The following is a 27196-nucleotide window of genomic DNA, read 5'->3' as shown; positions in this document are numbered from 1 at the left end:
ATTTAGGTGGAAAGAAATAACAGAGCTGTAGAAATATTACAAAACCAAATTAAACTGCTGAATAAATTTTATGTGTTGAAATAAATTGCAGTTTCAGATAGATTTGGCAGATTTATATGTATACACACATATACAAAAAAATGCCTTTAAAAGCCTCTGATGATCCCAACTGAGTTACCTGATCGTCAGAGGCTTTTAAAAGCATTTTTTCCTGCAACCTCTTCGGCCGAAGAGGTTGTAGAAAAAGTTGGCCATGCCCACTCAGTCACATTAGCCCCACCACCACCAAGCCATGCCCATAGAACCGGTAGTAACAAATTTTACATTTCACCACTGTGCTATACTATATTGGTAATGTTGCTTAAGTAAGAAAAAAATGAAGCTTACCAGACTTAAGTATTTCTCGACCAATTGCCAACTCTCCTGCTTGACCTTTACACATCTCCATCAATGTTGAAACTGAAAGCTGACTTGTGCGGCTGTAAAAAGAAGAAGACTCTATTTTATAAGATAAAAGGATGAATAATTATTAGAGCTGACTGAATACATTGTAAGTAATTGTTACTGTTCGCTTAACAAAGTAATTCATTTTGTTAAGATCCATAAAACTGCTGAACAATCACACCAGAGTGTGCCAGGATTGCACGCTCAGTCATTAAACAAAGTAGTCACATGACAATGACTCTTTTGTTCAACAATGGTGATTCCGTCCCAATTGTGGTCATACATTGAGGACTACGTGAACTTTTTAATCGTGGTTTATTAGTATTTATTAATAGTAATGCCTACAGAAAAATTTAATGTTATATATCAGTACCGTATTAGGTAACAATAATGTGCTAACCTATTACTTCTTTCTAGTGTTTTTTTTTTGGGGGGGGTAACAGTTTTCACTTTTTCAGCACAAATATCCTGTCAGGGTTTCAAGTAACACCCCCAACGAGTTATGCATTCATAATAGAACTGCATGCAAATCCACCAATGGCTAAATCACCTTTGAATTTGTCCCAGTACTATAAAACTAATACAATTTTGAAGACATTAATCTAAAATATTTAAATAGATTAAAGCCTATACCTGTTGGGATCTGCACATTTCACCAATATGGTTTCCACAACTGGTTTCAAAAGCTGTTGCAGTTTTGTCCTCTCTGTTAGGCTATGGCAGGGAGTATATACCAGCATGGCTCTTAATGTTTTCTAAAAAAAAAAAAAAAAGGAAGATAAATTTTTAAAAACACTACTTCTTAAAACCCCACATACATTTCTGCAACCGAAAGATGAACGCAAAATACACCAACCTTACAAACAACATTTTATACACAAATTGCTTCTGTCTACAAATCTGTCAATTGTAAAACAACACACCTCTCTGTCATTTAAAATTTGCTCCTTTTTCTGAGATTCCAAACAAATATTGACATTATCTGCTAAACCAAAGGGAATAGCTTGAGGCAAAGTTACAAGAGTCCATGAGGAAAGGACAAAACCAATGATCAGCTTTCAGACTTTTTAGAGAAATCTGCTCCCAAATGTGTAAACTAAAGATACATTCAAGAACTGAATAACATTTAAAGTAAAAAGGAAGTAATGACATGTGTCTTTCAGATATACATGCAGCTTAATATTGAAAATCAACTTATTTAAGGAACTAGTTTCAGCAATACTGCACAGCGAGAGTACTTCAAATATTGTACTAAGAATTTGGAAATAGAAAAGTTGGTGCCACTGTGAGTCTTTGATGATTATAGTAGCAATTCTTTAGTGTTTTACATAAAAAGCAAAACAATAAACATGCAAAAATATCACAAGACTTCTCAAGTCACTCTACAAATACAGTATATAAAAGTTGGGATGGAAATTATTCAAAAATATTGCATGACTTTGAGCAGCTGTCTGAATCTTGCCATAAAGAATAATTAATTAGAAAAAAATAAGAAATTTTCTGAGGATCAGACCAGTTCTCTTTCCATTCTAGGAGGACAGGGAAAAATATTTTAAAGAAGTTCAAGAAATTGGCAAAGTAACAATTAAGGATGTTTATTTTCTATACTGCCTTATAAAAAACTTTTTTTAAACCAGATATCAAGTTCAGCTAATGTCCTAAGTGCAATATTAACTGTTTCCTTCTGCCCATAAAAAAGGAAATATTGCAGGCTTAAAATGATTTTCACATTATTGTTTATCATTATGGCAAATTTAGCATTATAGCATCAAAACTTTGATGTATGGACCCTGATTTCTAGATCTATCTTGCTGTAAAATTATTTAAACTAGAAAAAAAAATGAACAGAATACAGAATCTGATGGAACAAACTCTGGAATTCTGTTGTACTATCTATGGGCCTATTTCTCATCGGCATTAAGCTATCTTATTATCTGAGAGAAACAGGGAGTGATGGCTCAGCGATTAAGACGCTGAGTTTGTCAGCTGGAAAGCTGATAGCCCGGTTTGAGACCAAATGCTCACACCCAACAGGGTGTGACAGGGTGAGCTTCCATTACTTGCCGCAGATCTTGCCTACCTAGCACTTCAAAAGCATGCAAGTGCAAATAGATAACTAGGTACCACTTTGATGGGAAAATAACAGTGTTCTGTGCACATGGCGTATAGTTATGCTGGCTACATGACCACTGAAATATCTTCAGACAACATTGGCTCCCTCAGCTAAAAAACAGGGATGAGTACCACCACCTCCCGGACTCGGGCACAACTGGAAAGAGGAAATCTTTACCTTTACCTTTATTATCTGAGAGAGCTTACCCTAAGCCTCAAGTTAAATATTCTAGAATAACTGGCTTTGTCTGGAAATATATACATTTCAGAGTTGAGAATAGCAAAAGGCATATTTCTAGAATTGCTATGAATTGCTTTTAACAATTTGTTTGGAGGGTCTCTATCTCAAGTAAAGAATCCATATCTCAAATATGCTGCCCTATTTCTAAATTCTTAGAATTTAGAAAGGAAGGTTATAAAAGAATAGATTACTTACTAAAGCAGCAACATACACTTTGTAGACAGGGTCAGCACAAACCATAGAAAGTACACTGCAGCAGGATTCCACAACAACATCTCCTGAGATATTTGTCTGGGATGACCCATTAGCTGCCCCTAGAGTTCCAGGACTTGTGGTGTTTCCACTGCTGCTTCCAGAATTTCCAGTGCTTTCACCATTAGCCAATAATAGAGCACCACTAACATCATGGGAGAGACGTCGAAGGGCCATCTCACGTATATTCCAGTTTCGAGAAAACAGGCAACCTACTAATTCCATTCCAAATACCTAAAAAAATCAACATTACAAAATCAACATTACAAGGAGATCCTGATGGAGATTATATATTTAGGGATACATGCACAGGTACACCTGAGATAAGCCATTGAAATTCTTGTGGCATAGACTACAAATGGATGTACTGCATGTTTTTAAGAATTCTTATTTTCAATATACATTGTGAAGCAATGCAGATTAACAAGATCAGATGAATATTGCACTAAACATTATTTGGTAAAAAGAGGAAGCAGTGACAGGCTGAAATAAAATGTACTAAGAAATTTAGTTCATTAAAAAACACTCTGAAGTAGACTAAAGAGACTGAAGTTAGAATGCAAATATTTTCATTTTCATTCTCCATGGGTGGGCACAATTAATGAGGCTATTGCAGTTGTCTACCATTCAAAATTATGTTTGGACTCTAGACTTCCAGAATTGGAAAAAGAATTCACTGCTATCAAGCAATTTGAAGTATTTTGTAGTAACGTCTGGTCACAGTAGCACATCAACTAAATTAGAATAGCTACAGGTCTCCAAAGTCCTTAACAATAGTTCACCATGATTAGACATGACTAATAATAAAATGAGAAGAAATTTAAAATTGACAACTGAAAGCAATCACAACTGTTGGTGATGTAAGATAGAAGGCTTTACTGCAATAGCTATTCATATCACGTCTAGATGGACATCCAGACAGAGCTCCAGCAGAGGGCCTTAGAAGAAATTACTTATGACTGGTCACTTACGACAATCATGGAATGGATGTTTCACAACCCAGCCATTGCAAATGGTTGCAGTGCTCCGTGGGCATGACTGTATGTCGGGCTTTGGCAACTGGTCACTTTTCCATTGTCACAACATTCCACGGTCACATGACTGCAATATGTGGCTTTTTTGCTAGTTTCTTGCAAAAAATGCCATTTGAATCAATGCATTTACTTAATGGCCACTGTGTTCACTTAACAAGTTTGCAATGAAAATGTTAAGAAAAACACTTCCAGTCACCTGGCCACGTCAACTTACGATTGTAACAATTTACACCTGGATTTCTAGTCCCAATTGTAGTTGTAAGTCAAGGACTATTTGTAACTGTCTTGACATCTTCCATGGACATTTGCTGTGTACTCATTTTGTAACTATCTGGAAAAGCAAGTTCTTTGGGAGAAAACGACTAACATGTACTCAGGTATTCACAAAACAAAAAGCATATAGTCAGCAACAAACATATTTGTGCAGACTGAAATAAAGTGATAAGTTGTACCTGACAAAAGAAAAATAGTTTAAGTAGGTTTAAAAATTTAGCATACCTGAATCCATGGCTCAGCTAAGTCCTTATAAGCAGAAGGAATTTGCTGAACTCCATAATGAGTAAGGTTAAAATTGCTATCTTGATTCCTCCTTGGTGAACCAGTTACAGGTTGCTGAGTTTGTTGCTGGACCACACAAACAATTGAAGGAGAATCAACAGGGCTTGGCAATTCATGACTAAACAAATAATGTACAAAAAAATAAATAAATGAGTAGATATTTTCAAACTTTTAGAAATATCAAGGATTTAATGTGATCTGCATTTTAATCAATTTGTCACAATTCAATTTCCCCAAATAATGTGCAAATAAAAATATCGTTATCTTCAAGGTTTAATTCAGCTCAAAAATATGAACGTGTATTTCATTAAAAAGTATATTCAGGTAAAGCAATATTTTATTGTAGCTTATAAAAACATATTAGCTGATTTGGAATTGTGATGGAAAGGGCTTATACACAGACATTTATAATAAACCAACTTGAATTGAAAATAGACTGATGAGGCTTTTTAAATGTTTAGATGTTTAACTCTGCTCATAAACGGACAAATTCAAATAAAATAAATCCTCACCTATAGAAATCATGTGTTCTCCACTTAGATCTACAAAGGGGGCATATAAGAGGCTCCTTGTTTCTTCTACATTCCTCTGCCCCTAAAATTGCATCAAAGTCCGCAAAGAAAAATAGATGGATTCTCAAGTTAGTAGCTTAAGAACATTTTAGAATAGAAGTTATTTGGAAATGTGCAAAGAACTTATACTGTACAACAAACAGACATATGCAATAAATGTGGGCACTACAAGTACCATATCTTTACAAAAAAATTCAACACGAGAATGTATGTTTAACAGTTCTATAGGCACTACATAGGCTTTGTACCTGCCCACTTAAATAATGATCTTTTTTTGTATCTGTTATAAAAATTATCATTATGTTTTATATATTTCTACTCTCCCTTGTATTTTAAAAGTGTAAAGCATGTTTCCTTACTTTTCTGTAAAGATGTTTACTTCATTCAAATGGATTCCTTCTCTAAGACACTAGCTTGTATGAAAAGAATTCCATTAACGTTCAAGCAATTACAATACCACTTATGACTGCAATTTTGTGTCTCCACTCCTGGCAAGGACCTACTTTGCTATTATTCTTTAAATCCATTCTTATGATTCAAGTGCACATAAAACATCAGTGACGTACATATTGACATGCAGTGATGGTGAAGTTTATTTCTGCAGCCTTCTTCACAGACCGTTAAGCTTTCCTCATCCAACATGCCTAGCAAACAAATGGGGCACATCTGTTCCTCTTCATCCTTGATGCTATAAAATATATATATATATACATATAGATAAGTATTTAAAAATCACATTTAGCAGATCACATTTATTTATTTTTCTTCCAGGTCCCAAACAACCACCTCCTACAATATTTCAAAACAAAATATTTTTTCATAATGCAAATGGACAAGTATCAATTTTTTGGTGCAGTTTTTTAATCACTCTGCATAACCTTGCTATGGACAGGATGTTTTCATCAACCCACCTATTAGACATTCTCATATATTTTTTTCTAGTGGGATTGTAGGATCTATGAAGCACACACTTTGGTGCATGGCAGCAGGCCTGCAGTTGCTGCTTTCCATGATCGTATGAACACAATTTGTAATGGATTTTGCTGTTTTTCCAGCAGAAAACAGCAAAAATATGCTGTGTAGTGACTTGTTTTATGATTGTGATTAAAAAATACCTGCAAAATCAAATCGGATTAATGATTGCTCCATTTTATGAGCAAAATTCTGGGCCCAATTGTTGTCGTGTTATCAAAGACTACCTGTATTCTCTTCTATTCAATATATCCCAAATTATTTTTAGCATATATAACTGTTTCAGATATGTCCTTGTGCATTACGTTTTTTATAGATTTTAGTTCATCACACAGACTTTCCACATTAATTTACTCTAGGAGCCACACCTCCAGAATGAATATGAATACTATATATATATATTAGTATAGTATAATACTACACTAAATAAAGCGGAGCCCGCACTCGCCAGAATAGGGTAGCAAGGAGAAGAAGAAGATGATAATACTACACTGAAGACATCTTCAAAATACCCAGATTAAGTGTCAAGTTCATTTTATTTACTTAAACATTTAAACCACCCAACAGACAAAGCTATCTGGGCAGTATAAAATAATGTAAAAAAAAAAAAAAGAAACAAAGGCATTTAAAAGAATTTAAGAACTGCATATTATGTAATACTAAAATATTAAAATCTTCATGTTTAAAATTAGAAGCCTATTAAAGGCCAGGAGAATAGTTTAAAACTTGGTTACTACAAACAGATGAAAGTTGTAAAATAGATATTTTGTAAGTGCATGCAGTAAATTCTTTGCATATTAAATATTTCTGTTATGCACATATTCTTTCAGGGGTTCACAATCATATAAGAAATGTTTGCTCCAGAATTCCTTTCTAGATACCAGCATTCATCTTTTTTGAAACTGCCATTGCACCTAATCTAGTCACACAAAATTTATTTAACACAGATATCATTTCCAAGAACTTGTCTTATTGATGGACCAGCTTCTCTCTGTGGAATGTCGAGAGTAAAGATTTATCTTATGGCCATACACTTTTAATATTTCCTCCGGAGGAATTACAGACCCTCCAGAAAAAGATTTTGGGGAACACAGGAAAAAGATGATAATGGAAATTTTTTGCGTAGTGTTAAACTGCAAGTTTTGCCATAGTTTTGGGTTTAAAAGGAAAAGATGCTTCAGAGCATGCATAGACAGAATCTATTGACAACTGCTTAGTAGCTGTGTCTTTTCCTAGGATTCAAGGGCTCTGCCAATTCCTAAATATATGGTTCAAGAAATTAGTAACAGATAACATTTTGTACTTGAAGCATCTTGGGGCAGAACTCTATCTTTTGTATCGTAACACTATAAATGTTACAGTAAATAAATGTATTCTGACAGAGAGAAAATAAATTAGAAAATAAATTAGACACATAACCAGGAAGTAAATATTTAAGTTAAACCACCAAACTGAGAAATCAATGCTCATTTTTCAAATTTGAGCACAAGAACTTTAAATACTAAAAACTTAAATAAATACAATTCCTTTCCAAAGATCTTGTAAATCGCTTCTCATTTTTATGTAGAGAAAACTCAGACAAGTTCTGTTTCCTTAGGAACTGCTATATCTGCCTAGAAGCCAAAAGTTATTTTCAAACATAATACTTATATCAATATCCTACAACTTTATTTTGTAAACTTTCCTTATGAAAATAATTTGAGTCATTTTTATTTATTTATTTTCTTATTGTCATCCATTCAATTCGACTCTGGGCAGCTTATGAAATCCAATATGTGGTTAAAACAGTTAAAACATAAAGAAAATGAGGTAGCCCAGATGAAAAAAAAAATCACAACAACAACAATAATGATGAATAAATATTTAGACTGAAATTTAAAAGTATTGGAGGACTAGGCAAAATTTCATAGTATCTGCTCCGCCAGAAAAAGAAAAAAAAAAGTTTCTGGGTCTTCATTTTCTTATTCGACCAAAAAGGGGAATATTAGTTCAACTAACATTAAAAAAATCAGGATTTTAACTCATCAATTTTGGTGCGAGCTGCATCTGGCTCTTGTTAGAAACACTCCTAATTGCTATGACCAACTTTCTAAAACTCTACTGCAAATGATGATCATGTGACCCAGGGGTGGTATTCACTTACCTTCACTACCGGTTCACAAATGTGAGTGCGTGACCTCTGCGCATGTGCAGGGCCTTCCGCACATGCGCAGATCGTCATAACCAGGACGTGATGACGTCCGAACAGGTGGGTGGGTGGAGCCTCCCACAGCCACCGTTACTGGTTCGCACAAGCCGGATAGAACCGGCTGAATACCACCACTGATGTGACCGTAGGACATTGCAACCGTCGTAAATACATGCTGGTTGCATGCACCCAAGTTGGGGGTCCAGTGTCAACATAAGTGCAAGGACAGGTCATAAGTCACTTTTTCAGCATAGTTATAACTTTGAACAGTTGCTAAATGAATGATCTCAATTCAAGGACTACCTGTACTAGTTTATTTTTAAAAGCTGAGATAGTCTTAAAGACCCTATTACATTTTAAGAGCCTCTAATCATGCACCCAAATAGCTTCTTGTAAATACTAGCTCTTTAAGAAAATAACCCTGTGATTACAGCAGCAGGCCTCTACTTAGAAATGTTGAAAGACACCTACATTTGTTGAAAGACAAATGTTGAAAGACACAAGGAAATAAACAGAACAAACAGAAAAATTGTAACAAAAAATGTTTGTTACATAGTAACAAACAAAAATTAGTCCAAACTTCATATTAGGTCTCAATCTATTAAGCAAGAAAACAAAATAAAAAATGTTCACTTACAAAACTGTCCAAATGGGAATATTTTTACCTTTTTTAATATGACAAAGCAAGTATCTACCTGTATACTACAAAATTCTTGTTGTGTTTATTTGTTTCTATTTTTGTACCTTCAAATTACCTCATTCACAATTTTTGAATGAAGGTATTGAAAATCTGTTAATTTAAAGATAGCAATAGCACTTAGATTTATATACTGCTTCAGAGTGCTTTATAGCCCTCTCTAAGCGGTTTACAGAGTCAGGATATTGCCCCCAACAATCTGGGTCCTCATTTTACCAAACTCGGAAAGATGGAAGGCTGAGTCAACCTTGAGCTGGTCAGGATCAAACTGCTGGCGGTCGGCAGAGTTAGCCTGCAATACTGCATTCTAACCACTGCACCGCCATTAAAAAATCTGGGACTCATTACTATTGTGGAATTGAGATTTCCATGATGTTCAGACCAATTTTATTTGCAAAGTTATGGGTATTGCAGTGTCCCTATGGGTATGTGATTGTGATATTCTATGCTCCCTGCCAGCTTCCCAAAAGCAGTCAGTGGGGAAGCCAGCAGGAGGTGCTCCCACTCCCACTTTTTTTTTTGCCCATTTGTGTGACAGCAATACAGTTCAGGAAAAATTAGTGTTCATTCTGGTCACTTCACACTACACCCTCAAAGGATGACCCAATGAGTCACAGGGTTGCCTATAAAAATGGAAACTATTTTGAACAGCAGTACTGATTTCTTAAGAATAATTACTAACCTATTTTCTGAACTAGATGTAGATGTACTAGAAGATGACAGTGTATGAGAGTTTGACATGCGTGACACAAACTTCTGAATGGTGTTACGAGATGGCGCTTTGATCCTTGAACTACGCCTACTGTGGTATTTCTGGAACAAACTCTCAACCTAACATTGGAAGAAAATATTAATAGGCAAGGTTAGAATATGAGCTACTCAAAGTTGAGCTCTCTTAAATAAATATATAATTGCAACCAGACTATAAGGTAAAATTGTATCAATATATTTATTTATTACAAATAAATACACGTTTATAAAATAACAGCATACTATAAATACCAACTATGGTATGGATAAATTCTGTAAATGGTATCGTTTGTAATTAGACACATATACATACACATTTTCTCTCTTTCATTTATGGGAATGTAAACACAGATGCTAAATGTTGCCAGATTCTATTTTAGATGTGAGAATTAAATATGTTCAATGCTCATAATTTTCAATTTGACATAAACTAATCATGCTACCCCCTGAAGAACAAGAGAATACCACATAAATTAAATAAACTATATTAATAAAATAATACACAATTAATAGAGCCAAACCAGGTGTGAAATACTCCCAGTTCTGACCGGATCGCCTGATCTGGTAGCGATGGAGGCGGGTGGTTCGGAGAACCGGTAGCAAAAATCCCTGCCCCCCTCCCCCATGCCCAGCTGAGCCGCACAATCATCAGAGGCTTTTTTTTTTTTTTTTTACTTTTAAAAGCATTTTTTCTACAACCTTTTCGGCCAAAAAATGCTTTTAAAAGTAAAAAAAAAACCTCTGATGATTGCGCGGCTCAGCTGGAATCGTCAAAGGCTTTTAAAAGAAAAAAAAAACCCTTTTTTTCTTTTAAATGCCTCTGATGACTAAACTGAGTTACCTGATCAACAGAGGCTTTTTAAAAAACCTGAAATAATACTTGTTATTAACTGATTTTAGAAATGAGATGATTGAATTTTTGTTAATTTTGAAGCTATAGAAATTCTGAATGGTAAATTTCAGAAGCCGCAACTGTCTATTTGTGAGAAAAGAAATAGGACGTAACTACCTCGAAGTTCTTCAAGGTTTTTCGCCACAGCATTGGATCTGAAGATTCAAGTTGAAACACTCGAAGCATAACAAACAGCAGATGAATGCAAAATGTTCCACGCCCACAGCTACATGTCTGTAAATAGAAATTTATTTATTGTGATTATTATGGCCATATTATATTGTTTTTATAACCTTCTCCTTCAAATCACTTCTTACAGATTTATGAGGATTACGTTTCTGCTTTCTTCAAAACAAGAAATAATTGATTAATGATGGCTTTATTCTTTCCAAGCTACTGCTGTTGCTGACATAATCAACATGACATTCATATAGCTGTTTATATTTTACTGATACTTTATCAATGCCTATGTTCTGATTTATGCAAGTGAGAAATAAAATATGTCAAGCAACTTCTGGAAAGCAAGAAATGTTTCAGCATTTTCACATGTTCTCTTAAACCTAGAGAGGTCATCTTAATTACATCTTCTCAAATGAGTTTATTTAATAGTTATTGATTAAATAGTCAACACTGTTTCAATTCATACCTGAGGACCAATGAACACTCGGTATTTATTATCTGGGCTGTCTCCCCCTATCAAGAAAGAATTGGGTCCTATCTGTTGCAAGAGATACAATCTAGCTCTCATGACTTTGTTGACACGACGATTTGTTTCCTCAGGACTATATGGTGAGAAGCCATCTGGAGACGGTGCTCTTCGTGGTGGTGTTATACGTCCACTCTGAAACTTAAAAATTAATTTTATTTTCAGTAATTTTTGTCTCTATTTTTCATTTCCCATTCCTCAATCTTTCAAAGAAATTCAACTATCTCCTTCCAAACTAATAGAATGCACGCAATAATCAGATAATAAGAAATGGTTACACTTCTTCCACTAAATACTATAAAAAATATTACTTCTATGCTTTTCTAAGCCAATAGTAATATGAATCCCTCATACAAACCTATACAATTTAGAGCAGGGGTCTCCAACCTTGACAATTTTAAGACTTGTGGACTTCAACTACCAGAGTTCCTCAGCCAGCTGGGAGTTGAAGTCCACAAGTTGACTTCAACTTGAAGTTGAAGTCTTAAAGTTGCCAAGGTTGGAGACCCCTGATTTAGAGTACAATAATCCAATGTAGTTTATAATCAGTCAGAAATTAAAACAGCAAAAAAAGACAGAATATAGTAAGATAAAATAACTTTACACTACAGAAAGCGTAACTAAACACCATTTAATGTCCATCAAACCAAAGGCTTCCTAATTTAAGATATCAGCTGATATGGAAGGATATATACGGATTTTGTTTCATAAGCTTAGGCTATCCCATAATTACTTACAGGTACAGGAGACACCCTTTTCCTTCTAACACCAGGTGACTCAGATTTAACAGTCCTGGAGGAGGATGAGAAGGGTCCATTCGGAGAAGGGCTCCGTCTCCCTTTCTGAGTAGGTGAAGTGGGATTTGTTTGTCCATCAGGAGGAGGTTCTGTTGCTAATTTGTTTGCTTCACAGCCATCTCCTTTCATTGGTATTGGTTTTACCACCTTGAAACAATAGGAAAAAAATGTCTCTGTTTTCCAAAAGAAAGCAAATATTCTCATTAAATTGTAGGCAAATGAAGGAGGGGATTTCCACAAACTGTTTAGTTTTAATGCTAATCAGCGTCTATTTTTAGTTAGTTAAATTTAAATTATGAGAACATCTACTTTATGAAAATCTAGTAATATAGTGATGTTATTTATAGTGAGTCCAGCTTTTCTTATAGAGGGTGCAGCACCTCACAATTAGTATGGTTCTTCTGTCCAAGTTTAATAATTTATTACAATGTATTATATTCCAAGAAAACAGCACTTATTTCTTCAATATTTGGTAATCAAAACTATGTCCCAAACTGTTTTTTGAGTTTTATATTTTGGAAAACATTGCCTCTTTCACTGTATCAATTACCACAGGCACGTTAGATAAGCAATATTAAAGCTCACATTGTTTTGTTGTAAAAATAACCCATAGAGGGCAGCGTTGTGTCATTTTTAAACAACAAAAAATTAAGTTGGTTTGACTTTTGTGAGGCAGATCTATCCTTCCAGTGAAAATAGCAACATGAAAAAAATGAAGCAAGAGGAATTTCATTATAATTTCTTACAGTACTAACTGTAAGATAATATAAGGCAAGAAAGCAAATTCTGTGCTTTCAGCAAGTCTGCTTTTTAAGTGCTTTCAGAGTTACTTACCACAGGGCCTCTCCTACTTCTTCTTTCCAGCCATTCATGCTTCCAAGCCGGCATACATGTTGTCTTGAGTTTTTCCCTGATCATTCGTTCCTCTGGACGATCATCCATTTTCTGCAATCCTCTTAGGGTCTCTTTATTCTCCATGTCACGACTACAGCTGAAATGAAGAGCAAAAATGACATATGTGATTGTCAGTAAACATACAGTAGAACCTCTGGTCACGACCATAATTCGTTCCATTTGGTCGCAAACCAAAATTTGATGCTTACAAAAAACAAAAAAACAAAACAAAAAATGGTGCAGAAGGGGAAATTGGCTGCGGGGGGGAAAAATGTGAATTCTTTTGGTCGGAACCTGATTTGGTCGTGGTCAGAAGTGTTCGTGACCAGAGGTTCTACTGTACTGAAATGTTTCAGGCCTTAAACCAAATTATAATTTATTCATTCAAAACCTCTAAACCATTAAACGTCTAGTACTAGGAGCAATACATTAACGCTTCAACATAAATAATTTGCTGTCCTCCTTCTTAGAATTATTAATTCAAATTTAAGAGCGAATTTAAATTAATTCAAATTTAAGAGCGAAAACGCTCTTTGCCTTTAAAAATATATTTTAATAGATCCATAAATTACACCATTTTACAACTAGTAATAAACTTTTGAAGTCTCTCTAACATGAGCAGAACTGGAGATAAAGAAATTCTCATCAAGTAAAGAGGTAGAATTACTGATATGGTACATATTTTACGTTTCCAAAATAAAGTTTGCAACAGACTTTTAAAAAATCAAAATCTTAAATAATGAATGGTGTATTATGGTTGGATGGGGATCCATATCTTGTTCATATTTCTGATATGCCCACCCAGTGGACAAGGCAGTTCAGTGCATCCCGTCTGAAGGCCGTTGAACGCCATATCCCCAGACCAAGGAAATAATAATTATGAAGAAATTTGCGCCACCAAAAAAAGAATAAAACAGATTTAATTGTTTTACCATGGTCATGTGATCAAAACTTGGGCACTTGGCAGCCAGCATGTATTTACATCGGTTGCGGTGTCCCAAGGTCACATGACCATTATTTGCAACCTATTCAGGGGCTTCCAATAACAAAATGGGGAAAGCTGGATTTGCTTAATGACCATGGTAAAAAAGGTTGTAATATAGGGCACAACTCACTTAATGATTACACTGCTTAGCGACAGAAATCCCAGTTGTGGTTTTAAATTGAGGACTACCTGTATTATGTTTATTTGTTTTGTATTTAATAGTACAAGTAATAATTTCCCCTTATTATCATATTAAAATTCATAATGTTAGGGACTGGGTCTGTCTGAGAAAGCAAGTTGCACACCATTTAAGAAAATATACACCAAATGCTCCAAAATCAATCTCTGGCATGCCTTTTTAATCCAGGAATGCAGAATCTCTCCATGTCTTCAAAACCTCAGATACCGGGAAGAGAGAATGTCTACCTTGTTGGGAATATTCTCCTAGTTATAATTTAACTGACATGCCTCTATTATTAGTTCAGCGTCAACTAATAATTTATTTAAGCATTCTGAAATGTGATACTAGCTTGTGTTTCACTCACAGTTTTATACTTAAGTTGTTGTCATTTTGCCTGTGGTCTGTTTTTATTGCAAAGTAGTATTATGCTTTCATGAAGAATACTAATAGCTAGCTAAAACAATTAAATACATTTCTCCTTCTGTACCAAAATACACACTCCCCAAATGTTTGAAGAGACTTTACATGTATTCTTTCACACAAAACCCAACTTACTTCCTGTCATGTGAGAGTAAAAGCAATTCGTTCTTGCTTTTAAAAAAATAACTCTGCCTGCCTATCTATATAATCTCTGAAGCATGAACTACGAAACAAGTTTTTAGTCAGGCCTCAATGTAGCAGACAAGAGGCACTGAAAAAAATGTTTATATACTGCATAAAGCCTTCCATGATTTGCTTACACACATACACAAACACACACACACAAAATAACAACAGGTCAATATAATGGTAAGGTAAATTTATTCCAATATATAATTCCATCTCACCAAATACAAATGTGTCTGCTTATTACTTCAATACTTTGAAATTCAGCCCAGGCAAGGTGTAGGTATTGGTAGTCTGATTCCTATACCTACATAGCTGATAATCAATTTGATCAGGAAGGAATTGTACTTCCCCCAAAACGTGAACTTTACAGTTTTGAGATCCCAATACATGGATCACATAATGCAATAGCTTTAATTATTCATGCCCTGATAACCTTCAGATTATAGCAACCTGCTGATTGAATAACTAATTCACTTATTTGATGATTCTTCAGTGGCTGATTGCAACAGATGGCTGTACAACTATGCAGGAAAATATGCAACCTCGTTCCTTATAGTATCTCTCTTAGGGCCTAATTTTCCATTTTACCTGACTATGCATAATTTCACAAGAAAACAAAAAACTCCAGTTGCCTCTTGAAAAAAGCAAGGGACAACCATGACCTGGATGACAGAATCTCTACAGACATATTCACAAAATTCCACGTATGTCAGATCTATTGCAAAATCTAAATTTACAGGTAGTCTCACTTAACATTTGACGATCAAAGTTACAACAGTCTCAAAAATAGTTATTTATGAACCTTTCTCTAAGTTACAACCCTCGCATACCCCATGCAGTCATGTGATTTTATTTTGGGCAGTTGGCAACAAGCTTGCATTTACAATCATTGCAGCATCCTAGTCACATGACAGCAATTTGTGATGTTTTCTTTTATCAGTTTATGACAAAAACACCCATCTGAAAGAATGGATTCGCTTAATGATCATGGGCTTTGTTAATGATCATATGATTCACATACCAACCACGTGATTTGCTTCATAAAAGTGGTCATAAAATGAAGTCAGGTCACCCACTTAACAACCCCAACAGATTACAATCAAAGTTCCATATGCAGAATCAGATTTTAAGAATATTATCAGTTTTCCATTATCAAATCATGTCTATCATTCGTAGGCAGGCAATTCAACAAACAATTAAATATTAATATTTAAATATTAAACAAGTTAATATTGCAGATTTTTAATGTTATATTTACAGAAACATTAGGCTGTAAGTCTACAAAAAACCCATTCAGGATTATGAGCCATCTTTACAATGTGACTATAATAGCAATGTTATGTTAGAGATTTTTCACACATGCCTGGAACTTCAAATTGCATTTCCCACAGGAATAGTTCAGTTAACCTCTGCTAATATTGTTATATTTCCAAATAATGTATTTGTCATGGAGGCAATTACGGCTAACATGACATTCAGTGATTAAAAACACCTGTGGGAACTTTCTATGTAAGAATGTATGTGGAAATCACTATCACAAATAGTGCATAAAAATATCATATAATTAATATAATTGGTAAGTAGTAATAGTAATCGATTATTAAACACAATAATCCTGGTTGAAAATGATGGAAATTCTAAACATATCTAGAAAGATATGTTTGGGAAGGACTCAAATGCAGCATCTAAACTATTCCCAAAAGTACCTGAGCAAACATTTTTCAAAGAGTAGCATCTTATGTTGAATGCAAGTCAAAGTAGCCAGTTAGAGTAGCTTGTACAATGCACAAGAATCAAGTGGTAGCAGGTAAAGAAAATATAGCAGCCTTGCCCAATCCGTTTTGCAGGCAGGATAGTTTTGATCACTGAGTATTTTGAAATATGGTAAAATGCACAAGAGGATGGGAATCTCAAAAGTACTGCAGTACTATTCCAGTATTCAATCTGCAGCAAACTACACCCAGAGCAAAAAATGTATACTATTCCCTGCACAGTACTCACACAAGTTCAGATGGACTGCTTCAGAGCGCTGTAATTCAGCCAAATGTAAATGTACATCGTGGTTGTTTTAGATTTCAGTAGAGTCAAGTTCAAAAGGGATTCATTGGGTTAGTAGGCAAAGTTGGTCCACGTCCCCCAATCTTCTTACTGGTTTCTTTCCATTACTTCCCAATAGCTATGTGTCACTGTGATTTAGGCTTCCCTTGAATTTAAGTGCAGCATAACCATCTGCACCTGTCCTAATCTTCCTTCATCATCCTTTCCCTTGTGTTCCCTTAAATGTCTATCCATCACCATCTCCAACTAGATTGCTTGACTCTTTTGTGCATCTTTCTTTACAAGTCTGATACAGATTTCCCTGATTTAATTATCTCTAAAGCAAGCAAATATATTTACAATAATTCTTAGATAGCATACCTGGATGCAGCTGAAGGCATTTTTATTTTATTTAGATTTTTATAATTCAGTTAAATATTTAAGTTCAGCTCAAAAATTAACTTTAAGACAAAGACCCTGCATTTAAAGGAACATGTTCAGAGGCTAGGAAAGATAACAAATTCCATATTCAATTGAAACCTAGCAATGATAACTATGCTGTCACTGTATTTTTCCAATATTGTCTATCTATTCTTCCAATAACAATGATCTCAGATGAAAATATAGCAAAGCTGTCAAAACCCCCATAGGCCACATCTTTTCTCTATAAAGCAATAATATCAGGAAACCATTGCTCAAATTGTGATACATTAAATTTTATACTTCACTTCTAAAAAGATGCAGTTTCCCCCTCTCTTAATTGCATAGCCGCGGAAAAAAAGATTACATGTTGCATCCTACAATATCAATCTGCCAACAGAAATATCTCTCTGCTGCAGTTCAGTCTATTCAGAAATATGTAGATGTTCCTGGAGCATAACTCTGCACATATCACTGGCTGCCTGGAAAGTCTATTTTTATAATACTGAATGCAGCTCTGCAATAGATAAAAAACATCATTCTGTTATCCTACTCCTATTATCAGGAGAAGTTCCTATACTTATATTGCAAGACCCACACTGCACGGATTCAGTAATGAGATTTGCAGGAATAGATCTTTGTGGTTCCCCTAAACAGAACAATTGAGCATCCTCAGTGGGTACACAGTATTTTATGACTATGGGGGGAAATCTCAGAAAACTAAATGAGAAAAGTAACAGAATAAAAGTAACATAGGAGAGAAAAAGCACTATTTATGTTAAGGAAAAGATGAACTCTCATTGTTTATATATGTCATTTCCCAGTTCACTGTTAGAAACTATTTTTAAACATCCTCAGAAACAAAAATCAGACGTTCTCATAGAAATAAATGGAGAAGTCTTAAGATTTTGAAACAGACAAGAACAGATGTTACATCTACCCTAACATGCAAAAGACAGCAACAAAAATTTTCTTATTGTTTGTGAAACATCTGAAAAAATAACCTGCTAATATAAGTTACAAAGTAAATGAATTTAATTTTCAGTTTTGCAATCTGGAGTAGATAGCAGTTGCAAGATAGACTAATGATAGCCATAAAGTATACGTACGTCAAATACTAGTCAAAATCAGCATTATTAACATTGTAGCAATATTAAATTCTTATGCTAGGTAGGAATCTAGACTAAAGCTGAAGGTGCAACCAATTTGCAATCATTAATATATAGGTAGTCCTCATTTAGTGACCACAATTGGGACCAGCAACTTGGTTAACCAAAGCAGTTGCTAAATGAAACTTTAAGTAAAGTGATCTTACTTCAGATTTTCTTTGCTTTACAGATTTCTGAAAGTTGTAAATGCAAACATTGCTTGTAAAGTTACTTTTTCCTCACAGAACTAAATGCATATTATCGCTTAATGGGGTAATTGTTAAACAAGGATTACCTCTATATTGATTTTATTCTTGTGTTGTATTTTGCAGTGAGAGTAGTGCAAATAGCTCAGTTAATACAGCTTCAGACATGAAACTGAAGCTGGTTTCAGTTCCTAAATTAAAGCTTCACTTGTTGGCACTGTGTTGTAACAAAAAATTCCCATTCCTTGCCTCAGGACTCATTTGTATTCAGGATGCCTACTGAAACCACTAACATATTGAAACCACTGCAATGTGCAATTCAAGCGGCATTGAAGTATCACCTGCAAAATAACATAGTTGGCTCATACCCTTAAATATTAAAATTTGATACAGCAGTGTTTTTCCAGGTACCATTCTGAAACCCAGATTATCTGAGATTCTTTCACTCTTGAGGAGCAGGTTCCTAGTAATATAAATTGTGCTACATGCAGGCTGGACTCTTGTTTTACTAGGCTTCTTTGGATAATTAGAGGTGGGTTGAGAAGTTGAATTCAGAAGGTGATTAATGTTCTGATGTACATACAATATGAAGGTGCAGTCCCATCTGAAAGGATTTATCAATGCTGGACAATTTCTATTGGGTCTTGTAGGAAGTTAGCACCCACCCCTCTCCTAGAAAAATGGAATATTCTAGGAAATATTAAAAGGGCAGAATATTTCCCCTAAAAGAGAGGCAGAAACTCAGCCCCCGCCCCACCTTTGTCAATGGGCCATTAAGGCCTGGGCCAGTCTATTAACAAAGATAGGATTAGCCCTCTACCCATCTAGCAACATGGCACCTAGGAAGATTACATAGCATCAGGGGTGGGTTCTACTTACCTTTCCTACTGGTTTGCAACAGGATCACGCATGTACGCTCGCTTCACTTGCGCATGCTTCACTCGTCACGCTTCTGCACATGCGCAGAAGCTTCTGCGCATGCGCAGATCACCCATGATGATGTCGTGGCGGGTGGGCAGAGCCTCCCGCCGGTTTTACTACTGGTTCTATAGAATCGGACCGAACTAGGAGCAATCCATCACTGATTAGCCAGCATGGCTCCAACCAAGCCTGGGAGACAGCATACAAAGTTAGCTAAAAAACCCGCCCCCTGGGAGTCTGACAACCAATTAGGATGCATTTCTTACACAGGAACAGGAAACTCTAGGGTAGGGCCTAGAGAGGGCATACAACCAAGGCACTCTCAGCATCTCTCCCCTTTTCTGCTCAGCTCAGGAAGGCATGTAATCCTGTTCATCAATAAACCTTCTTTCCAATCAGCCACCATGTTTCCAGTGTCTTTCTCCCCACTTGGAACTGAACCCAGAAGGACATTTCTTCCAACAGTCTTGAAACAAGTCTTTCTAGAAAAGGTTTTGGAGATGATGGTATGATTTACAAAAGAAGCAAATTACCTTGATCCCTTTGGTTAGGCCTGAGATCCTGTGATTTGTGTAAGATCAAAACTGCATTTGTTCTTGTTGATAACTTCTACCAGATGGAAGGAGTGTGACTTTTCTAATCATATTAGACTTGAGTGATATTTTATATCATTGAATATGATATCCTTCTGGACTGTCTACAAGGACTTAGATGTTTGAGACATAATTTTGCAATATATGTAATCAATCCAGATTGTGCAACTCCAGATAAATTTAAGAGGAGACACTTGGAATTCTACCACCAATTGATTTCAAGAAGCCTTCCCTGGATCCAGCAGAATTAAAGAACTTTCGGCCAGTCTCCAACCTACCCTTCATGGGAAAGGTTGTAGAGAAAGCGGTGGCACTTCAGCTCCTGAAGTCATTGGATGAAACGGATTATCTAGACCCTTTTTAGTCTGGCTTCAGGCCTGGCTACAGCATGGAAACTGCCTTGGTCACACTGATGGATGATCTCTGGCGAGCCTGAGATGGGGGTCATTCCTCTATCTTGGTGCTACTTGACCTCTCAGCAGCTTTCGATACCATTGACCATGGTATCCTTCTGGGATGACTAAAGGAGTTGGGAGTGGGAGGCATTGTGTTATGGTGGTTCTCCTCCTATCTCTCTGGTCAGTCACAGTCGGTGTTGATAGGAGGACAGAGGTTGACCCCTAGGCCCCTCATTTGTGGGGTGCCTCAGGGCTTGGTCCTCTCTCCCCTCCTATTTAACATCTACATGAAACCGCTGGGTGAAATCATCCAATACGGGGTGGGATATCACCAATATGCTGATGATACCCAGCTGTATATCTGACCCCGCGTCAGTTCAGTGATGCAGTGGATCTGATGTGCCGGTGCCTGGAGGCTGTGAGGGTCTGGATAGGAGTCAACAGGCTCAGACTTAACCCAGACAAGACCGAATGGCTGTGGGTATTGCCTCCTAAAGACTATGTCGATTGTCCATCTCTGGTCCTGGGGGAGGAGAAATTGTCCCCCTCAGAACGGGCTCGCAATCTGGGTGTCCTTCTAGACTCACAGCTAAGATTAGAGCAACATCTGACAGCTGTGGCTAGGGGGACTTTTGCACAGGTTCACCTGGTGCACCAACTGCGACCCTACTTAGATCAGGAGGCTCTCCTCACAGTCACTCATGCCCTTGTCACCTCATAGTTAGATTATTGCAACGCGCTCTACATGGGGCTACCCTTGAAAAGTGTTCGGAGACTACCGTTGGTCCAGAATGCAGCCGCGCGAGCTATTGTGGGTACACCTAGATACACACACATTACACCAATTCTCCACGAGCTGCACTGGCTCTCTATCGGTCTCCGGACACAATTCAAGGTGTTGATTATTACTTTTAACACCCTACATGACTTAGGGCTAGGCTATCTTTGAGACCGCCTTCTACCGCATAGCTTCCAACGACCAGTAAGATCCCACAGAGTTGGTCTCCTCCGGGTCCCGTCAGGTAAACAATGTCGGCTGGCAGGCCCGCGGGGGAGGGCCTTCTCTGTGGCTGCCCCGGCTCTCTGGAACCAATTACCTCCTGAGGTCTGGACTGCCCCCACCCTATTGGCCTTCCAGAAAGCGGTGAAGACCTGGCTTTTCCGGCAGGCCTGGGGCTGTTGATCTCACTGCTGCAATCTTGAGAGATCCGGCCATGAATGGAATGTATGGGTTTTTAATGTTTTTTAAAACAACTTTTATGGTATATTGTTCGCATTATTTTTTGTTGTAAGCCGCCCAGAGTCCCCAGGGAGTTGGGCAGCATAGAAATGAGATAGATAGATAGATAGATAGATAGATAGATAGATAGATAGATAGATAGATAGATAGATGATAGATAGATAGATAGATAGATAGATAGATAAATAAATTTCCACTTTAACAAAAATATCTCAATACTTATTGATATTGCTGTTACTTTATTAACTGGAGAATCAGCCCAATACATAACAATTAGTTTACTAGTTTTACTACAACAAATTAATTAATAGAAGGAAAAGTTCACACACAAATAGTATTCCTCTCAGAACTCATGATCATAAAAGTAGAAAATAGAAAAACTGAGGAAAAGGAAAACGAGAAATTGCTATAAATGCTAAGTGTTGAAGAAAAAAGGTGTTGAAAAAGGAAGTCATAAAACTTGTCAGAACACTGAAATAGAAGGCTAAAAGCAAAGATTGTGTAACTGAAGAAACATTAAAAAATACCACAGACGTGATAGGCTATGTGATTTGCTTAGCATGTGCGGGCACTGCACATGTCTCTGTAACTATGATATTCTCTACAATTAGAGAAAGAATAAGATAAACCAAATAGGGTTATTATAGAATGTTTTGAATAAATATGGAGTTGAAGGCTGGTACTGAATTTTGTAAGAATGCTAAATAATGGAAGTAAAACAAGGATAAGGATAAATAGAGCGCTTAAAATATATTCAATATTGAGCAGTCAAACAAACCAGTTATTTTTATCCATATTTAGTATAACATTATCACACCTGTAATATCTTTTTTCTGAGTAAGGACAACATACAGATTATCCAATTACTGTGTTCGCTACCACCATGGAAACTGAGCAATCTATGATTATCCAGTGAGTTTCATGATTGAGTAGGGCATGAACAGTCTGCTTATCCAAGAATACTACTCCTAAAACTATATGTTCTCTAGAACACATTAGAAACTAAATTCATCTGTATTGTTTCTTTAAACACAAATATAAACCATTTCTCTTTCTTTCTCTCTCTCTCTCACACACACACACTTCTCATAGAGTCTTTATGGTTGAATAATATATGCTAGTAAAGTTAAACCAATAAACTAAAAATAAATGGATGCATTTTATAGGAATAGGCATATCTTCCTGATTAATAATTTGCTTAGAAATTCCACAAGACATAGCATTTATTGCACAGCTGTGTCTTTTGCCCTCTGTTCAAAAGAAAAAAAGCATTTTGAAGGCTCATAAAGTATGCCACTTTCACCCTGAAAGCCGCCTATTAGTCACTATAGATAATTATAGTAGATACATTGACTATCTTTTCTGCGTTTCATAAGAAGTCCACTATTCAGAAAAAGGAGAGATACATTTCAGGAAAGATATTCAGGAAAATACAAACAGAACCATAGAATGCAGTTACGAGGTATTTTTTGGATATGCTCATCTTGAGAATCTGTTTTCACCACCAGATGCATAGTTCATGTCTGAATACTTTTCCATGGTTCTCAGCAGAGGTGGGTTTCAGCAGGTTCTGACCAGTTCTGGAGAACCGGTAGCGGAAATTTTGAGAAGTTTGGAGAACTAGTAGTAAAAATTCTGACTGGCCCCGCCCCCATCTATTCTCTGCCTCCCAAGTCCCAGCTGATTGGGAGGAAATGGGGATTTTGTAGTAACCTTCCACTGGATTGGGGAGGGAATGAGATTTTACAGTATCCTTCCCCTGCCACACCCACCAAGCCACACCCACAGAACCGGTAGTAAAAAAATTTGAAACCCACCACTGGTTCTCAGTGTTAGTGACTCCTTTGTTTCTCTTACTTTCCAATTTAAACCTCAAAAAATGTACACAGTATAGAATGCATCAATTGTTCTTGTTTTTAAAAAATATACCATCATGCCTGATAAATTTAGGGGGAGCATGAAAGCTTGCACGTTCACTGTTGGCTAATGTTGGCCTTTTCAGGAAAAGATCTAAAAGGACAGAGAACAGAAAGATACAAATTACAGGCCTTACTAATTTAAAATAAATAAATCATCAGGAACAGATATAATAATCCAATAATTCTTTAAAAATATTAAGCAGGATTGTGCTGAAGTCCTAATAAAAAAATATATTTTCTAGATTTTCTAAAACTAGCATTTTCCCCAAGGAGCAAGAAATATCTAACTTTTAAAAAAAAATCAAGGAGGAATACAAAAAATTATCGCTCAGTTATCTTAATATGTGTCCTGGGCAAACTGGAGGAAAGGATTGAAAAGAAATACCAGGTTTTGGAAAACAAGTTTTGCTTTAAAAAAAACAAAAGAACTAAAATGTCTTCTACAAGAATAAAACTTGTCTCCCTAACATTGTGGGGATTTTAGTATGTCAGTAAACATACTAAGATAGATGTGATCTTTCACTGAATATACTTGGACTATTACAAAGTCCCAAGCTTTTTAGAACGGAGTGGGATAACTCGCCACAGGACAATTCAACAAATACAAAAGTTAAATTACTTTCAATGGAACCATAACCCATAATAATAAAGAAAATAAATCCAGAAACTCCAGTTACAATAATTTTGACAAAAACATGGTCACCGATAATAAAAGTAACTGAATGAAACAATTAATACAGTGTTGAACTGTCCGTCAGCATGTTGTCCTGTGGTAAGTTGGCAGTCCTGAGTTATCCCACAGTAAGTTAGCCAAGGCAAGCTGGCCATGGTAAGTTGGCAGTGGTGAGTTGGCTGTGACAAGTTGTCTTAGACCTTTTTAGAAAGCCCAGCAACTGAAAGATAAGATGGGCTAAGCAACCTGCATGCATCTCCCTCCCTTTAGCTCTCAGTTAAAGCCATGTGTTATGCAGCTGAAACTCAGTTGTAAGATTCTAAGTGAAAAACAAAAACAAAAACAGGATAGTGATTAGTTTTCAAGGCCTCTGCAAAATAAAACAACACCATTCCCAACTTTACACACCTCCCATACTGGAAAAAAGGCAAAGATTCTTCATTCTTACCCGCTCTAGATATATCATTGAGGGTCCTTCTACAGTCCACAAATTCTAGAATTTGCTGATACCAGATGTGGTGCTAGCCTCACTTAAGAAGGTTGAAAAGAGGATAATCTTTATGTTTACATATTACTGTATGTACTACACATACTTAATTTTAAATTGGCTTCAAATCTTCATCATTTTCTCCTGATCATTTGTAAGCTTTTTAGATGCATCTAGTTGCCTGCTTTGAATCTGGTTTCATTCCAAGGCTCAAATCAACCCTATAACGAACTGGCAAATCTGAACTCAACATCTGGCTTAACATGGTCTTGTTTTAAAAGTCATTATGCTTTGCAGCATTAGAGAGGTGCTGACAGGTACATTGGGGTTAATTGTGAACTTACTTTATGTCAACCTAAATTGATTTAAATCAGTCAAAGCTGAATAAAGGTGACAGTGCTTTTTTTATATAAAGAAAACAGGGCAGCATTCTATTCAAATCAAATAAAAATTCCACCTTTGGTATCTATTAGTCTTTTGTTTCTAAACACACCATCTGGAGAAAGACCATGCAACAGATGGTCATTCTTATTTTAGATAACTCAGAAACTACCGATTTTCAGAAACCCTGCCAACCTAGAAGTTTGAGTCCTTTCTCTCCTTTTTTCTTTAGTTATTATTCATGAGATTTTGGCTATTTTGTTAAGATTTTTAAAAAACATAGCAATCATTGCCTACATACAACAATGATTTGCATATACTATATTTAAACTAACAATGATTATAAAGACAGTGGTTACTGTCATTATATTTGTCAACAATTGTTTAAAGACCATGCTTACTTCCCTAATTTAACTGCTATAATTCTCTGTATATATTGTAAATTAGAAAAATGAAAAATTGAGTTAAGTTTAGTTTTGCATGGAGTTACTGTTTGAGATAAATCTAAGCCATAGCCTTTGATTTTATTAAAGGCACTGAAAAATAAACAAAAGAAAGTATCTCATGAAACAGCAGCTAAAACAAGTGGTAAGTGAAATCCGAAGAAGCAATTATTTCCCCAAGCTAATTCCTGCCAGATTTAAGCCATATCCTGATTCAAGCTCTACCTAAGATATAAATATCTCCTTGAAAGGCAGCCTTCAATAAATAAAATATTATGTTCCTGTAACAGCCATACCATGCCAATTCTAAAAGGTCAGAAATATTTTCAACATTTAACCTGCTGCTTGAATCTGAAATATTGCTTTCAATTGTGTCTTATTAAATACTATTCCAAAAAACTTAGAATTAGGAAAAAATTAGGGATGTTTTTGCATGAAGTGATCAAGATATCTATCAAAGGATATGGATTGCTAGATTGCTAACAGACAACATGCTAATACTAATTTCCATGAAAAAAATCTCAATCACCAATATCCCCCGTTAGCTAAGAATGATTATACAACTGGAACAGGCCATACAGTATATGAATAAACAAGCAGCAATATCTATGAAAATAGCCAACAATTAATTGTATTTACAACATCTTCACTGCTAAAATCTACAATCTATTATATATATTTATAGCCATTTTTTTGTATAAGATTTTGTAGTCCAAGAACATACTTGCATATGAAATCTTATCAAATCTAATGCAATAAAACACAGCATGTAACCTAGATAACAGAAAAGCTGCCAATAAGGTACTTAAATATTTACGTGCTTAAATATTTATTATTGTATACTGTTATTACTATAGATGTATTCTTAAATTTTGAAATAACCATTTTCATCTTACTTCACTGACTTCTCTCTTACGCTTTCAATTTTGCTATGAAGTACTAACTTAGCTAACTAATTGACCATCAGTTAGGAATGTACCTACTTACCCAAGTCTTCATTTTAAACTAGAGTTCATTTTTTTCATAATGTTCTAGGCCAATTCAGAGAGAAGGGATGAAGGTTTTTAAGATGCCACAAGATTCCTGGCTGATTTTGCTATCAACGATATGGTTACCCCTCTAGAAATGTTTAACAATCTAGAGCAAAGTTTGTAAAAGAGAGTTTTCCTTTAGGAATGTGCTCACATGAATAAAGCATGAGTTCTTTTTTAACAGTTTGCTAAATATTTCATGTAGAAACGTAAAAACAATTTGCCAATACCTGAACTCACTGATTTTTCCCACCATTATTTATTAAAGGTATGTTGTAAATGTAGTAGCGTCAGGCACAATATTTAAGTTCTACTCCCTGAACACTGCCTCCCTGATCAATACATAAACTCACAAATACCGGTAGCTGGATCTTGCAAACATAAATATACCCACAGAGAAAATAATACAAGAACT

The 27196-nt window shown here is 35.8% G+C and overlaps 1 protein-coding gene across 1 annotated transcript in view; it reads right to left on the bottom strand.

Annotated features, from left to right (window-relative positions):
* MAP3K1 (mitogen-activated protein kinase kinase kinase 1) overlaps positions 1–27196 on the bottom strand; it is a 60224-nt gene that overhangs the window by 15029 nt on the left and 17999 nt on the right. The window contains exons 2-12 of the mRNA XM_034440903.3: positions 13050–13206; positions 12156–12362; positions 11359–11559; positions 10830–10946; positions 9753–9901; positions 5780–5901; positions 5154–5235; positions 4582–4759; positions 2993–3283; positions 1078–1199; positions 388–479 (exon numbers count right to left, since the gene is read on the bottom strand). Coding sequence (XP_034296794.2) covers positions 388–479; positions 1078–1199; positions 2993–3283; positions 4582–4759; positions 5154–5235; positions 5780–5901; positions 9753–9901; positions 10830–10946; positions 11359–11559; positions 12156–12362; positions 13050–13206 — 1718 coding nt within the window. The remainder of the gene's footprint in view (positions 1–387; positions 480–1077; positions 1200–2992; positions 3284–4581; positions 4760–5153; positions 5236–5779; positions 5902–9752; positions 9902–10829; positions 10947–11358; positions 11560–12155; positions 12363–13049; positions 13207–27196) is intronic.

Source organism: Pantherophis guttatus, chromosome 2, assembly GCF_059756535.1.
Source record: "Pantherophis guttatus breed Tessera chromosome 2, ASM5975653v1, whole genome shotgun sequence".
In the NCBI taxonomy this organism is placed as follows: domain Eukaryota; kingdom Metazoa; phylum Chordata; class Lepidosauria; order Squamata; family Colubridae; genus Pantherophis; species Pantherophis guttatus.
This window is presented reverse-complemented; position numbering and strand designations above follow the sequence as displayed.